General features: G+C 38.7%; 1 protein-coding gene and 1 long non-coding RNA gene across 13 annotated transcripts in view; one reads left to right on the forward strand and one right to left on the reverse strand.

Moving 5' to 3' along the window:
* The window catches only part of arhgef11 (Rho guanine nucleotide exchange factor (GEF) 11), a 210,207-nt gene that overhangs the window by 54,578 nt on the left and 140,162 nt on the right, over positions 1 to 15,467 (reverse strand). For all 10 annotated transcript variants that reach the window (XM_073859775.1, XM_073859776.1, XM_073859769.1 and 7 more), the window contains one exon: positions 12,125 to 12,254. In XM_073859775.1, the coding sequence (XP_073715876.1) occupies positions 12,125 to 12,254 (130 nt within the window). The remainder of the gene's footprint in view (positions 1 to 12,124; positions 12,255 to 15,467) is intronic.
* LOC129437461 (uncharacterized) lies at positions 332 to 3,184 on the forward strand. Of its 3 annotated transcripts, none has more exons than XR_012360325.1 (7): positions 332 to 580; positions 1,256 to 1,317; positions 1,419 to 1,492; positions 1,606 to 1,991; positions 2,078 to 2,154; positions 2,333 to 2,411; positions 2,612 to 3,184. It is a non-coding gene; the product is annotated as an uncharacterized lncRNA (long non-coding RNA). The 3 variants fall into 3 exon arrangements; XR_012360326.1 differs by adding an exon at positions 768 to 910 and having other exon boundaries at positions 1,419 to 1,991; positions 2,612 to 3,182; XR_012360324.1 differs by having other exon boundaries at positions 1,419 to 1,991; positions 2,612 to 3,178.

The following is a 15,467-nucleotide window of genomic DNA, read 5'->3' on the forward strand; positions in this document are numbered from 1 at the left end:
TGGTTGGCCAAAGAGTAAAAAAAACACCAAATAAAATCATTTACAATTGATAAAAACATCAAAGTTAATATTTAAGGCAATAATAAATATGTTTATCCTTATTGAAAGACGAAATGTAGAAAATGTTATTTTGGGCAGTTAATCCAAAGGTGTCAATGTGCAATATACAAACAATGCAATAAACAGATAAATGAATAATTCAGTCTGCACTAATATACATCAAACAAAAGTATTTTAAGTATGTGTGCTTGTTTAAGTCTTTTTAGTTTTGTATTTTATTTTTTATAAATAAATAAGACTTTACATTAAATTGTGTTTACAATTAAAAAATACGACTAACTAATACTAATATTTATTGGTGCACTTTCGTTTCTAAAACAATGACATATATTGCAATGGATCTTGGAAATAGTAGTCATTTAACCTCAACAGCGTTCAATCCGCCGTGGAAAATGAACTACCTTTCCCATAATGCAACTGGTCAGGATCAGGAACTTCCGCGAATTTCAAACCCCCCGCTGTGTACTGGACGGAGGACGCGCGATCTTTTGTTTTGTGGAGTTTTATATAACACAGTAAGGTAAGTTATTAAGATACTTTTCTTTTAAATCTACGTAGATTGCACTTATTGTTCTACAGCGCGATATCCAGTTGGTTTTCATTTTTGTTTGTTATTCTTTTCTGTGATGTATTTTCGTGTAAGTGCAAGTATTTTATCATCCGTCGCCATTTAACGTAGATAACGTTAAACATGCATGTTTTTACAGTAAGAGACGCAACATGCATGACGGGGATGATAAAATAATCAATAAGAAGTTTGAATCTTTAAAAATAAATTAATGCTGAACCCCAAAGAAGCCAACCGAAGATGAGATGTTTTCTGTACTAAACCACAAATCAGCATTTGCTGGTAATCATAACAGTTACAAAGTGACTCATTCATTCCAACTATTTATATCTTAGTAAAACAATGTTTTTGATATTCTAGAAAGGCATGTATTCAAGTTTTAGCTTAATAAAGATGGTTTACTATGATCTCTTATTCTCTTCAGCCCTGGTCAGTGCAGTTTACAAGATTGTGTTGTTAAAAGGCCAGATTTATTTGCTTTATTTTATGGTGTAACATAACCAACCCCACTTGAAGAATAACCACATGCTTTTGTAAAGAATTTAATATGCAAGCATTTTGTATGTGTTTGTTTTAATCTTTTATTTTACAGTATAAAGTTTAATTATATTTGCATTTTGTTTGCAGAAGTCATGTACCACACTTTGTCAACAATAAATGTTGTTTCTGCAATCTGGATAAAGAATAATGTGAGTAAAGAATAATAATGAGGTTAATAAACCTAACCGTTTAAATAATAAACAAATGTGTATGTGTTAAGATGTATGTGTTTGACTCCTCTATTTAATAGATATTACTGCCTCTTGGAGAACAGCCGACTGTACTCCAGACAGAGACAAAGACGTGAGGACATCTATTGCTTTTGTAAAGGAATTTTATACCCAAGAGTTATAAATGTTGTCTTTATTGTTTGTCTTAATATTTTATTTGACATTTTAACAATATAAAGTTTACTTGTACTTGTTTTTTGTTTGTAGAAGTCATGTACCACACTTTGTCAACAAAACATGTTGTTCCTGCAATCTGGATGAAGAATAATTTGAGTTTAATACTTCATTTAAAATGTAATAGTTTAAATATTAAACAAATGTGTATCTGATCAGATGTTTGACTTCTCTATTTAATAGATATTACTGCCTCTTGGGAAAAAGCAGACTGTACTCCAGACAGAGACAAAGACATGAGGACATCCATTGCTTTTGTAAAGGAATTTTATACCTAAGAGTTATAAATGTTGTCTTTATTGCTTGTCTTAATCTTTTATTTTACCTTTTTACAATATAAAGTTTACTTATACTTGTTTTTTGTTTGCATAAGTTCTATACCAGACTATGTTGTTCCAGCTGTCTGGGTAAAGACTGATGTGAGTTTAACTTCGTTAAAAAATGTATCAGTTTAAAAGAGTAAACCAATGTGTGTGATTTTATTTTTGACTTCTGTATTTGATAGACATTACTGCCTCTTGGAGAACAGCAAACCATTCTCCAGACAGAGACAAAGACATGGACATCAAAACAGAAAATTAAGTAAGAGGATGTATATTATGTTCATTATTTATCTTTGTGCAGTTTGATTTGATGAATTACATTATTGTCTATATCTAATTTGTTAAGTCTCTTATTAGGGTAATTTGTCTTATATTCATAAGTTACAAAAGCACAAGTTTTGTCTTAAAAGTGACACCATGTTTTAAAAATATTCCAGGTACTTGATCTTGGATTGTTTGGAGTGAACGCTGGAAAATAATGAAGCAGGAAATTGACTAAAACAATTTTTGTACTTGGTATGTGCTTTATTTAATTGGTAATTTAGAAATCCTTCTGGAACTCTGAAATCTGCAAACATATTTTTTCCCATGTCTTGAATTGAATGTTAAAAGTATCAGTTCTTGGACTGGCAGTGTGTACTATATCATTTTTGTCCTTACTCTTATTCATTTTATGTAAATGTATTTTCTAACTGTATTTTATGATTTTTCTGTAGGCTGTAAGAAGTCCTTTGTGTGTACAGACATGACTGGAGATTAAAGTTACTAAATGTTGCTTTTTTCTAGCTGGTGACATAACATGATATTATTTTCAAATGTATTTATCTAATACACATTTGCACATCTGTAAACATTCATTTTATATTGCATGTTTTTTATATTTAACCAGTTGTTGTATATTGCTATCTGTTATTACATCTGGTTTTTTATTGTCCGTTTATTGTTTAAAACAATTAAGTTAATGTTTCTCTGTTAGCTTTTATGTTACTTTGGCTATTTCTTTGCTTTTATTTGATCCTTCTACTGTTATTTGTTTATTTGGCAGAACATTGACATTTCATTTATTTTGCTGTTATCTGAAATAAAATCAATAAAACTCTATATTTGCTTTATATCTGTGTTTTTCAATTACACATTTTACGGGATATAAATATATTTTGGTCACTTTATGGCTATTTTCTGGGGCATCTGGATAAGTTGTGGGTGGGTTCTGGGGTAAATATGGTAATTTTGGTTATTTTATGGGTTACATTTGGAGTTTCTGGAAAAGTTGTGGGTAAGTTTGGGGATAAATGTGGTAATTTGGGCTGTTTTTTGGTTGTTATCTGGAGATTCCGGGAGAGCTGTGGCTGATTTCTCGAGGTGTGAAAGGGTTGCGGCTAAGTTATGGTCTGCTTTCGGCTAGATTCTGGATTACTTAAGGCAAGCAGCTCTGGGACCAATCAAGGACCGTAAGCCGTGGCGGCATGTGTGCCAAAAGAACAGCCTGAACTCAGCCATTTCTGGCCCTGAAAAATTTTGCTATCTGGGTGTTTAGTTTAGTGTAGTTTAGTGTAGTCTCTTGTTACCTGTAAAGTACAATGTTTGTCTTGTGTCTAGTCTAGTGTTAGTTTATTGTTGAATGCTTCCTGTCTTGTTTGCCCCCTCGTGGGTTTTTGTTTTTGCCCCTGTCTTGTCACAATAAAAGTCTTGTTCTGTCCTCCCGTGTCTGCCCTTGGGTTCATCCTTCGAAATTCCTCACAAAAATAGACAACAATATACATATAGGCACATGTCACCCTATTAACATAATATACAAATAAGATATACAAATATACAGTAAGTATGTATGTAATGAGTGCAAGATGCATATAGGATTATAAGTATGCACTGTGGTGAATGGACATAGAGCGGCTGACGCCACTTAGCTGCAGTTCAGTACAGTTATGGCAGAGGGAAAGAAGCTGTTCTTATGTCTGGTTGTTTTGGTGTGCAGGGATCTGTAGCGCCTGCCAGAAGGGAGGAGGTTAAAGAGGGTGTATGCTGGGTGTGTGCAGTCTTTGATGATGTTCTCTGCCCGCTTCCTGGTCCGACAAGTGTACAAGTCCTATAGTGAGGGCAGGGAGACACCAATGATTTTTTTCAGCTGTCCTAATCACGCGTTGTAATCTGTGTTTGTCCTGTTTTGTGGCTGCCCAAACCAAACGGTGATGGGTGTGCAGAGGATGGATTCAACTGCAGCAGTGTAGAAGATGGACAGCAGTTCATGTGGTAGGCCATACTTCCGCAACTGTCGTAGAAAGTACATCCTTTGCTTAGCCTTTTTAAGGATGCCGTTGGTGTTGGACTCCCACTTCAGATCCTGGGAGATGATGGAACCCAGGAACTTAAATGAGTCCACATTTGTCACTGGGATGTTGGATATTGTGAGGCTGGATAGCGCTGTGGGGTGCCTCCTAAAGTCCACCACCATCTCCACAGTCTTCACAGTGTTTAGCTCTAGGTTGTGTTGACTGCACCAGAGCACCAACTTACCAACCTCTTGGCGATATGGGGTTTCATCACCATCCTGGATGAGCCCAATGATAGTGGTGTCATCTGCAAATTTTAAAAATAAGTTTGACAGTTGGGTCTATAGAGGTACAGTTGTTTGTGTAGAGTGAGAAGAGCAGTGGGGAAAGGACACACCCCTGTGGTGCACCAGTGCTGGTTGTTTGTGTAGAGTGAGAAGAGCAGTGGGGAAAGGACACACCCCTGTGGTGCACCAGTGCTGGTTGTCCGTGATCCAGATGTGACATCCCTCAGCCGCACATGTTGACTTCGATTGGTCAAAAAGCTAGAGATCCACTGACAAATTGCAGGAGATACAGTAAGCTGAGAGAGTTTTGCATTGAGTATTTTAGGTATGATGGTGTTGAACGCCGAGCTGAAGTCCACAAACAGGATCCTGACGTAGGTTCCTGGCTGGTCGAGGTGTTGCAGGATGAAGTGAAGTCCCATGTTCACTGCATCATCTACTGACCTGTTTGCAGTGTATGCAAACTGCATGGGGTCCAGCTGATGACCTGTGATGTTCTTGAGGTGGGTCAGCACCAGGCGTTCAAAGGACTAGTCATTCAATCCAGTAATGGGGGATTTCTTGGGGACTGGGATTATGGTGGAGCTTTTGAAGCATAAGGGAACATCACATAGCTTCAACAATCTGTTAAATATTTGTGTGAAGATCGGTGTTTGCTGGACTGAACAGGCCCTGAGACAGGAGGGTGTCACACCATCAGGTCCTGGTGCTTTCCGGACATTTTGCCCCCGAAAGAGATGACAGACATCCTGTTCACATACAGTGAGTGTGGTTTGAGGGGCCGGGGATGGAGGAGAAATAGCCTGATGAATGGTGAAGGCTGTAGTTGGTCTGCAGTGGTTGAGTGAGGTGAGTGTTTCCCTCTCAAACCTGCAGTAGAAGTTATTCAGGTCATTAACAAGGCGTTTGTTAGCCTCGGGAATGGAGGATGGTCTTTTATAGCTGGTAATGTCTTGAAGGCCTCTCCACAATGCTGCAGAGTCCTTGGCTGAGAACCGTTTTTTCAACTTTTCTGAGTATCTCCTTTTAGCTGCTCTAATTTCTTTGGTCAATGAGTTTCTGAGTTTTTTGTACAGGTTCATGTCTCCATTGCTGTAGGCCTCCTCTTTGGCATGGCGGAGTTGACTCAGTCTTGTAGTGAACTATGGTTTATTGTTATTGAAAATGCGAAAGGTCTTTGTTGATACACACACCCCTTCACAAAAGCTAATGTAGGATGTCACGGTGTCAGTGAGTTCGTTCAGGTCACCTGTGGCTTCCTCAAAAACACTCCAGTCTGTACAGTCAAAACAGTCCTGCAGCTCCTCCTTCGCTTCATTTGTCCACTTCTTCACTGTTTTAATTTCCGGCTTTGCAGATTTTAATTTTTGTTTATAGGTGGGAATGAGGTGAATCAAGCAATGATCCGAGCGACCAAGAGCCGCGCGAGGGACAGAGTGATATGCCTTCTTAAAACTGTATAGCAGTGATCTAATATATTTTTGTCTCGGGTGGGACAAGTAATGTGCTGTCTAAATTTTGGTAATTCATGACTTAATTTAGCTCTATTGAAATCTCCCATAACAATGAGCAGTGAGTCCGGATATTTATGTTCTGAAAAGTGTATCTGATCAGCAAGAGTTTGCAAAGCATCACACACGTTGGCTTGAGGTGGAATGTATACGGCAACCAAAATAAATTAAGAAAACTCCCGCGGTGAATAAAATGGCTTACAATGCAGAAAAAGTGATTCCAAATTTGAGCTGCAGTATTTACTGATAACTGTGACATCTGTACACCAACCTTCGTTTATGTAGAAGCAGATTCCTCCACCTTTCGTCTTCCCTGATAGCTCTTTTTCGCGATCTGCGCGATATAAATCAAACCCAGGTAGATAAAGTCCATTCTCAGGTACGAGTTCGCTGAGCCAGGTTTCGGTAAAGCAGAGGACAGCGGAGCGATTAAAGTCCTTGTTTGTTTTGTTCAGAAGCAGCAACTCATCTATTTTGTTCGGTAGAGACAAAACATTCGCTAAGTGTATTGCTGGAAGAGGCATACGGAATCCCCGCTGGCGAAGTCTCACCAGCACACCGGCACGCTTCCCCCGACTGCGTTTCCTTCTCCCCCAAACAGCGGCTGCTCCTCCGATCAAAAGTTCCAAGTAACTTTCTGGATTGATGAGGTTTGGTAAAATTGTTTCTGGAGTTGGATGTCTGATAGAAAGCAGTTCCTCTCTGCTAAAAATAATCCGGTTTGCATGGCTAGTTCCCCCAAAAGTAAACAAAAACAACACAAACAGGAGAGAGCATAGAACCGAGGCTGCCATCCGCGGCGCCATCTTGGTGGTTTCTGAAAATTAACATAATATTTTTACTGACTCCAAACAACCTAAGTCTGCGCAGAAAAATGTAGGCGCTAATGGGATCTAGCACAAATATATGTAACATGTGTACGCCCCCTCAAGTCATTGTCAATAAACACTCCTAAGTATTTAAAAGATGTCACCTGCTTGATATCATGGCCATGAATGGCCATAGGTCTCTGATCTCCAACTGATTTGGGGTCAAACAGCATTTCCACAGTTTTGCCTGTGTTAATCTGTAGGTGGTGTGAATCACACCACTTGACAAACTTGTCCACAGCATCTTGGTGAGTGTTCATTTTACTTTCAGTGGTAAGCAAACTGAGAATAATGGTATCATCTGAAAATTGTACTATGTATTGATTTGGCTCGGAACTGATGCAGTCATTTGTGTACAGTGTGAACAAGAGAGGTGAACTGACAATCCCCTGGGGGGCGCCAGTGCTGCACACTGTTAGATCAGACAGAGAAGAGTTGAACTTCACCTGCTGTGGCCTGTTTGACAAAAAGGAGTGATACCACCTAATTAAAAAAGGATTTACTTTTAACTGAACTAGTTTCCTAAGAATGATGTCTGGCTGAATTGAATTAAAAGCAGAACTAAAATCAACAAAAAGCAGTCTAGCATATGCAGCAGGACTTTCTAAGTGCTTTAAAGTTAAGTGCATAATAGTTGATATGGCATCACTTGAGCTACGTTTTTCTTTATAAGCAAATTGGTATTTATCTAGAGTTTCTACCACATTTGTGTGAAGTTTCTCAATCATAAGCTTCTCAAAAGATTTAAAGACATTAGAAGTAATGGCCACTGGCCGATAGTCATTATTCTCTTGTGGGCATGCCTTTTTTGGTACTGGAATAATGATAGATTTTTTCCAGAGTTCTGGTACTGAACATGTGTCTATTGAGAGCTGAAATGGTTTATGCCAGACTGGAGATAATTCTTCTGCAAAAGTTTTTAAAAGAAAAGCAGACAGGTTGTCAGGGCTTGTTGCTTTTTTTGTTTGTAAATTTTAAAAAACCTTAGTAACAGTGGATGGTTCAATTACAATTCTATCCAGGTCAACGTTACACAGTACATTCTCTAGCACTGCAGCACATTCCCTGGAATTATCTGAGTTAAAACGCATGTAAAAAGTGTTCAATTCATTCGTCTTTGCAATTTCATTTTGTGCAAACAAAGGCTTCATTTTAGTATACATATTTGTCATTCTTTTAAGAAAGTCCCAAAGAGCCTTTGTGTTTGAGTCCGACAGCTCTTGTTCTGCTGCCGGGCTGCTCTCATTTGTAAATTAAGGTCTTGTTGCGCAGCTCGAACTTCTGCTTTGTTCCCAGATCTAAAAGCAAGTGTTTTCCTGTTTATACATTCCTTGATACCTGTTGTGATATAGGGTTTATTGTTCCGATATTGTTTAACCAATTTGTGAGGTATGACAGGGTCAACGCAGAAGGAGATGTAGGCTGTGATTGACTCGGTAGTACTGTCAATATCTGCATCCTTAAAGAAGATATTCCAATCTGTACAAAGAAAGCATCCCTTCAGTTCCTCCATGTTTTCCCTGGACCATACTTTCACGGACTGGATTTCCGGTTTGCTGGACGTAAAAACAGAGCGATATGTGGGTAGCAGCTGGATAGCATTATGATCAGAGTTATTTAAGGGAGGTCTAGCTTTAGCTGTATAGGCGTCTTTGATATTGCCATAGCATTTATCAAGTATATTATTGTATCTAGTGTTGCATTTAACGTATTGATAGAATCCTGGTAATGTTTTTTTCCAGGCTGCAGTGATTGAAATCACCAAGAATCAGAATGGGAGCGTCAGGTTTATTGTGTAAATGGCGATGGACACAGTCTGTGATAGTTTTAGCCACCATGCAGGCATTCCCACTTGGTGGGACATACACAACACACACAAAAATGTTGGGGAATTCTCTAGGCAGATGGTGTGGGCGCAAAGTAACGCATAACAGCTCTAGATTGGGGTTGCATATTTTGTCTCTCACAGCAAAGTTTCGGCACCAACTGTCCTTAATGTACATACACATCCCACCCCCTCGTGTCTTACCCGAATTTACGTCTCTGTCTAACCGGAGGAGAGAGAAGCCTTCGATTTGAGTAAAATTGTCTGGAACATCGTCACTAACCCGGTTTCTGGTAAAACCATTAAACCAGACTCACGATATTCGTAGCAGGCTCCAACCTGTTGACGCAGGTCGCCGAATTAGTTTTTTAAGGATCGTGTATTGCAGAGAAGCATAGGTGGTAGCGGAAGCTTGGCAGCTCTTTGGATGCGCTGTCTGAGGCCGCCTCTCCTACCCCGTTTCCTGGCCTTCCTGCCTCGACGGTGACCTGGGCCGTGGTGTTGTTGTAGCTCCTCAGGCACCTCGTGTAGCAGATCAGGTGACGGTAGTACTCCGCTGCCCCGTAATCCCAGCAGCTCGGTCCGACTGTACATTAGAAAGCCGTTGCTGCTGGTTAGCCCATCGGGGGAGCTCTGGGCGACTTGGCCAAAGAGAATTAGCCATGCCAAAGTTAATGATGCCATACTTCTCCACTTCACTTTGCACAACGCAGGTAGCCTCCAGCAATTGAGTTCGCCAATGCAAATTATAAGAGAGGGACATAACAGACGGCGAAACAAATAAACAAACAAGGTGTAGCAAGAGCCCTCCTCCGTGTCGCCAGCCGTGCAGCGCCATTTTGGTTTTAAGGAGTTCATTTCGGTCCAATGAACTGCCGTAGCCAAGGCGACATCTAGTGTACATATCTATGGCTGCAAGCAGCAGATCGCTCCCGTGTGTGTGAGACTCTGCAGCTGTGCCAGCTTTACTAAACGATGGCGGGATCTCGCAAATTAAGCAGCCAGTACAACAGTGCAACGGGCTTATGTCTCGCGGTGCATCGTCCGTGCAAAGATTAGGCTCATTTCATGTGATTAATGAGTAATGATATTTGTTTGCGTGACAGAGAGAGCAGAACCGTGCGCGCACACTTCCTGTCTTTAAACTGTCTCTCTGCTTTCTCCCTCGCGCATATTACTCAAAACAAAACTGACACGATGGCGAAAGGTAGGAAGACCAAATGTTTTTCGTGTTGTTACAGTAATACTTTGTTTACAGTTTTGCGCTGCTCAGTCTGGATTAAAACACAACGCGTCTGATTCGCGAACTGACTCCTTTGAACCGATTCGTTTGAATGAACGGTTGAAACAACAGATCTGTCCCAACACTAAACTCACAAGACGTCACTGTCAGCACAATCAGTCACTCATAGCGCCTCAGAAATGAGAATGTAAATGTGTTTAGAAAGATTTGTCCTAAATAACAGTCTCAACTAAAAAACATAGACATTTACTGTGTTAACTTTTTGATGAATAAATAATTTATCAGGACTATCAAATAAGAATTTTATCCTACAAAGCAATAACATATGGTAAAAAAACTGATCAAAGATGATGACAGCAGAGTGTCTATTTCTGTCTCTGATAAATGCATGGCGAGGAGGAGGTTGTACAACTCTTCAGAAAGACCAGTCATAATTTTTTAAAATACTTTGACTTAAATAGTGACATTTTTACATTTAAAATATCTGCTAGTGATGAGGACATTTCGATTATTATGTACATATAGAAAACCGGCCAAACATATCAGCCATCGGCTGCCCTGATTTCTAAATATCGGAATCGGCATCGGCCAGAGAACAAGCCATATCGGTCGACCTCTAGCATTAACAGACATTAACTCTTTTCCCACCAGTGTTGTTAAAAAAAGTTGCCAGCTAGCGCCAGCATTTTTAATGATTTTCTCAAAAGTTTAATGCCTTCCAGAAAATGTTTTTTTTTTTTTTTTAATATATAAACATACAATATATCAAGTGAAAAAACAGACCCTCTGCTTTCAAACACAAAAAAACCACTTCATTTGTTCTCTTTTATCCCCTCTTAAACATGGATAGGTTTCTTTAAAAATACCACCGCTTTTTTTGAGCAAAAAGCTGGCATAATTGCATTTTGTGAAGGACTTTTGATAGAGATCAGATTCAGAGCGATGATCAAAACATACACAGTGTTTATACTGTCTGGCATAAGGGGGTGCCACCTGGTGGATAATGGCGGAAATATGGATTGCCGTAAAACTTGTTATTGGCAGGGAAGCGTTTTTCTCTTAATTGATGAGTTAACCACTGATCTATATAAATGACTGGATTGCGCATGACGTCACACTTGTGAAGCCACCGCGCCGCCATGTTGGTATACCCAAACGTTCTATTAAATCAATGGACGTTGTCAGATTTTAATGATAAAACATCACTTTACTCGTCTTCGTTTTTATATGTGAAGTTACCCTGTACATTATTACAACACAAACATCCAAAGCATGTACATAGTTATTTACTGAAAGTTGTACATTTTGCGTTTTAAACAGTTATTATACATTCATCTTCATTACAGTATCAGATCAGCAGACAGACCGCAGCATATTTAGTATTAATGACAATAAACGTGCTCATTCTGAATTCTAAATAAATAATCATGCTTTGTACCGTATGTGCATGCAATAATTTGCTAGTTTTGTAATTATGTTATCTAAACTTATAAGTTACCTAAACTTATTTAGAGAAATAACGCTGACCGTCACCGTGTAGCTGAATGTCAAAAAAAACTTTCTTTATACCCGTGTCATTAACAAATGCAACAGACACACTCACCTTAACGGTTTTTTGTAGATCCATTATCCTGCCCGATTAAAACATAAACATTGCAAATAACACCAGAATTAACAAATAATTAACGTACACATGTCCTAAAAATAAATCTTGTGTAACTGATACGCTGTAAAGGGGGTAAATTTTGATCATGATTTTGAATGGAAGTCAATGACGCTCTCTGCCGGTTGGGTATACCAAGATGGCGGCTCGAACTCTGCGCTGGCTTCACCTCACGCAGTTACGTCAAGCGTTCTATGCGCAATCCAGTCATTTATATAGATCAGTGGAGTTAACTCGTCAATGTCGGGGAAATAGTTAACAAAAATAATAAATGCTGTGAAACTCTTCCTTTCATTGTTAGCTCAGGTGTTACAAAAAATCTCTTGAGTTTAGGATATAAAATGTACATTTGGTAAATGGATCAAGACACATTATAATATTAAGAATAAGGTAATTATTATCCTATACATGTCATCCTATAAATTTCAAGTTGCCTGTACTACTCTGAAACCCTTTAAAGCTGCTTTGTTACAATGCAGAATTGCCAAAAGTGCTACAAAAAATATTATTTTTATGATATAAGAAAAACTAAACCTTATTAGTCAGATGAATTTTCCTGACCTTTTTACTTTTTGGAAAAAATGGAAGCCACTTCTCCTTTTCCAAGATCAAACCAGGAAACACTTTAGAGTCTCTCAGATTAATGCCAGAGTGTCTGAGATACAAGTGAACAGCAGAAGCTAAAGGAGAACTGAGACAGAGAGAGAGAGAGAGAGAGAGAGAGAGAGAGAGAGAGAGAGAGAGAGAGAGAGAGAGAGAGAGAGAGAGAGAGAGAGAGAGAAAGAAAGAGACGAGAGAGAGAGAGAGAGAGAGAGAGAGAGAGAGAGAGAGAGAGAGAGAGAGAGAGAGAGAGAGAGAGAAAGGGAGAAGGATTCTTATTATATTATGAATAAAACATTGAAGGAATAGTCCATTTTCTTAAAAGAAAAATCCAGATAATTTACTCAGCACCATGTCATCCAAAATGTTGATGTCTTTCTTTGTTCAGTCGAGAAGAAATTATGTTTTAAATGGAAAACATTGCAGGATTTTTCTCATTTTAATGGACTTTAATAGAGCCCAACATTTAATACTTAACTCAACACTTAACAGTTTTTTTCAACGGAGTTTCAAAGGACTATAAACGATCCCAAACGAGGCATTAGGGTCTTATCTAGACCCTATAAAAATATGCACTTTTAAAGCCGCTCTATGTATTTTCAGCGTTTTTGTCAAACAGCGAGAATACTTGCAACTGTCGTAATTTCCCACTCTAGTACACCTCCAAGGATATTGACATGGTAATGTTTCACAATTTCATACAAATATTAGGCTACTGCATAGTCTACTAAACTACAGATGATGTTAATAAGATAATAATAAGTTTATTCCAAGTGTAGAGTGCATATAATAATAAAGTAGCCTACCGTGTTTGCTGGCTTATAACGTTTTTACATGATTGCAGCTAAATCACAAGTAAACATTACAAAATGCCATGACAAAGTTAATTGTGTACGTTGCATTATTTCATAACATGCAATTCTGGCATCTTTACATTGGCTACCAGTTAAATATTGCATACAATTTAAAATATTACTAATCACCTACAAAGCCTTAAATGGCCTAGCGCCCTCGTATATTAAAGAACTACTATCAGAATGCAATCCACCATGTAAACTGCGCTTACAAAATTCGGGTCACTTAATTATCCCTAGAATATCAAAAGTGTCTAAAGGTGGTAGATCCTTTTCCTACTTGGCCCCTAAGCTCTGGAATGATTTACCAAATAATGTTCGAGTATCAGACACAGTCGATCAATTTAAATCTAAACTTAAGACATTCTTCTTTAACAAAGCATTCACATAAAATGTCCAGTAAATGTACTTTTCCCGCAGTAGTTATTTTGTCTAGAACAAAGCACTCACATACCTCATATGGGTAATATACTATTGCCGCAACAGTTAGCCTGTCTGGAACCGAGCTGACTTAAACCACTATAATGTATGACACTTGCATTACATGCGAACGGCCCCTACGCTAATAGAACTCTGTTTTTGTCTCGCTGTCTCGTCCTCGACCCCAAGGACAATGAGACAAACAGACCCAGTTCCTGTTGCTGTGAAGGTCATAGCACCACTGATCTACTGGCTGATCTACTGGCTGTCCTTTAACGTGATGCCCATATATATATATATATATATATATATATATATATATATATATATATATATATATATATATATATATATATATATATATATATATATATATATATATATATATATATATATATATATATATATATATATAAAATTTCTTTAGGAGTTTTTCCCACCGGGTTTTCTCCTAGGGGTATTTTTCGTCCCAGGGAGAGTCAGCCAACTTTGGCTTAACTTAGCACTTTACTGTAGACGTGACATTATTAATACGCTTGCTAGTATGGTTTAACCTTAGCCGCTATATTCTACTTCTTATATTATCTATTGATTTTCTGTGTTCTCCTCTACATCTATTCATGTAAAGCTGCTTTGCAACAATTAACAGTTGTGAAAAGCGCTATATAAATAAAATTGAATTGAATTGAATATGGTTCGTTATAATGTCACTATACATGATTATTGCTATTTATCATAATAGTTTGCAAATTGTGCATGTTTACACTATTTACAACCTCTAGGCTTATTTATGTCCTGATAATTATGTGAGATATTGACAACTGTTGTCACGATAATCGCATGACAAACTACAAGCAAGCTCAACAACATACAACATAGACCGCAAACAAGTGTACAAATAAGAGATTTTACTAGTCCATCAACAAGATCGCCAGATCAGCATCCCCGTTCCATCCAGTGCTGTCTTTTAGCTCACGCCAACGTGTAAAAACCTGACCAAGTGGGACTCTTGTCCGGTTCCTAACGTGGTCAGATTCTCTTTTCCTTTTCCTACTCTCTTCCGAACGCCCTTTCTTAACTTTTAAATCGTTTAGCCTCACATCTCAAACTCGCGGCTGCAGTTGTTGTTATAGGCTTGATCGACTTCATGTGGCGCTGCAAGAACCGACAGCCGGATGACGTCAAAGTGCCGTCTCGGATCATTCTCGCGGTACTTTGATGTCATCCGGCGGTCAGTTCTTGCAGCGCTGCACGAAGTCGAACAAGCCTAACGTGTGTGACGTTGTTGCCGTAAATCAAGTCGTGATTCTCGTGAGATTTGTCAGGGGCGGTTCTCTCAAGCTTGCATTGATGGTTTTGCTAGCGGCGTCCTCCCCGAGCTTCAACAGGAGGAGGATTCGCCCTACTATGACTTTGTTTACCACCGAAATAACTTTGAAGCTGTTATATTAAGGTAAAATAACTGCATAGTATGTCTTTAAACCACAACTTCTCATCTAGGTCTGGTCCTGTGATACGCCAGTGTGACCTAATGTAAATGCGTAGTGACGTAGAGAGGTCACGTGTTACATATATGAAACGCACATTTGCGGACCATTGTAAACAATAAACTGACATTAATTAGTATCATTCCACATACAACAACGTCGGAACGATCCTCTTTCTCAACACTTGTAAACATTGGGATGTAGTTTCACGTTCGTCCTCCGTGACCTCTTGACGTCATGACGTATTGCGTGGGGTCACGCTGGCGCATCACGACCGGACCTAGACGAGAAGTTGTGGTTTAAAAGTCCATATTTTTTGTTTTTCTTGTCAAAGGTGGCAATCGTTTCGCTGGATGGGACCCTTGTGCCTCGTTTGGGATCGTTTGTTGTCCTTTGAGACTCCGTTGAGGAAGGCTGTTAAGTGTTGAGTTAAGTATTAAGTGTTGGGCTCTATTAAAGTCCATTAAAATGAGAAAAATCCTGCAATGTTTTAAAAAAAACATAATTTCTTCTTGACGGAACAAAGAAAGACATCAACATTTT

This window comes from Misgurnus anguillicaudatus, chromosome 21 (genome assembly GCF_027580225.2).
Source record: "Misgurnus anguillicaudatus chromosome 21, ASM2758022v2, whole genome shotgun sequence".
Lineage (NCBI taxonomy): Eukaryota > Metazoa > Chordata > Actinopteri > Cypriniformes > Cobitidae > Misgurnus > Misgurnus anguillicaudatus.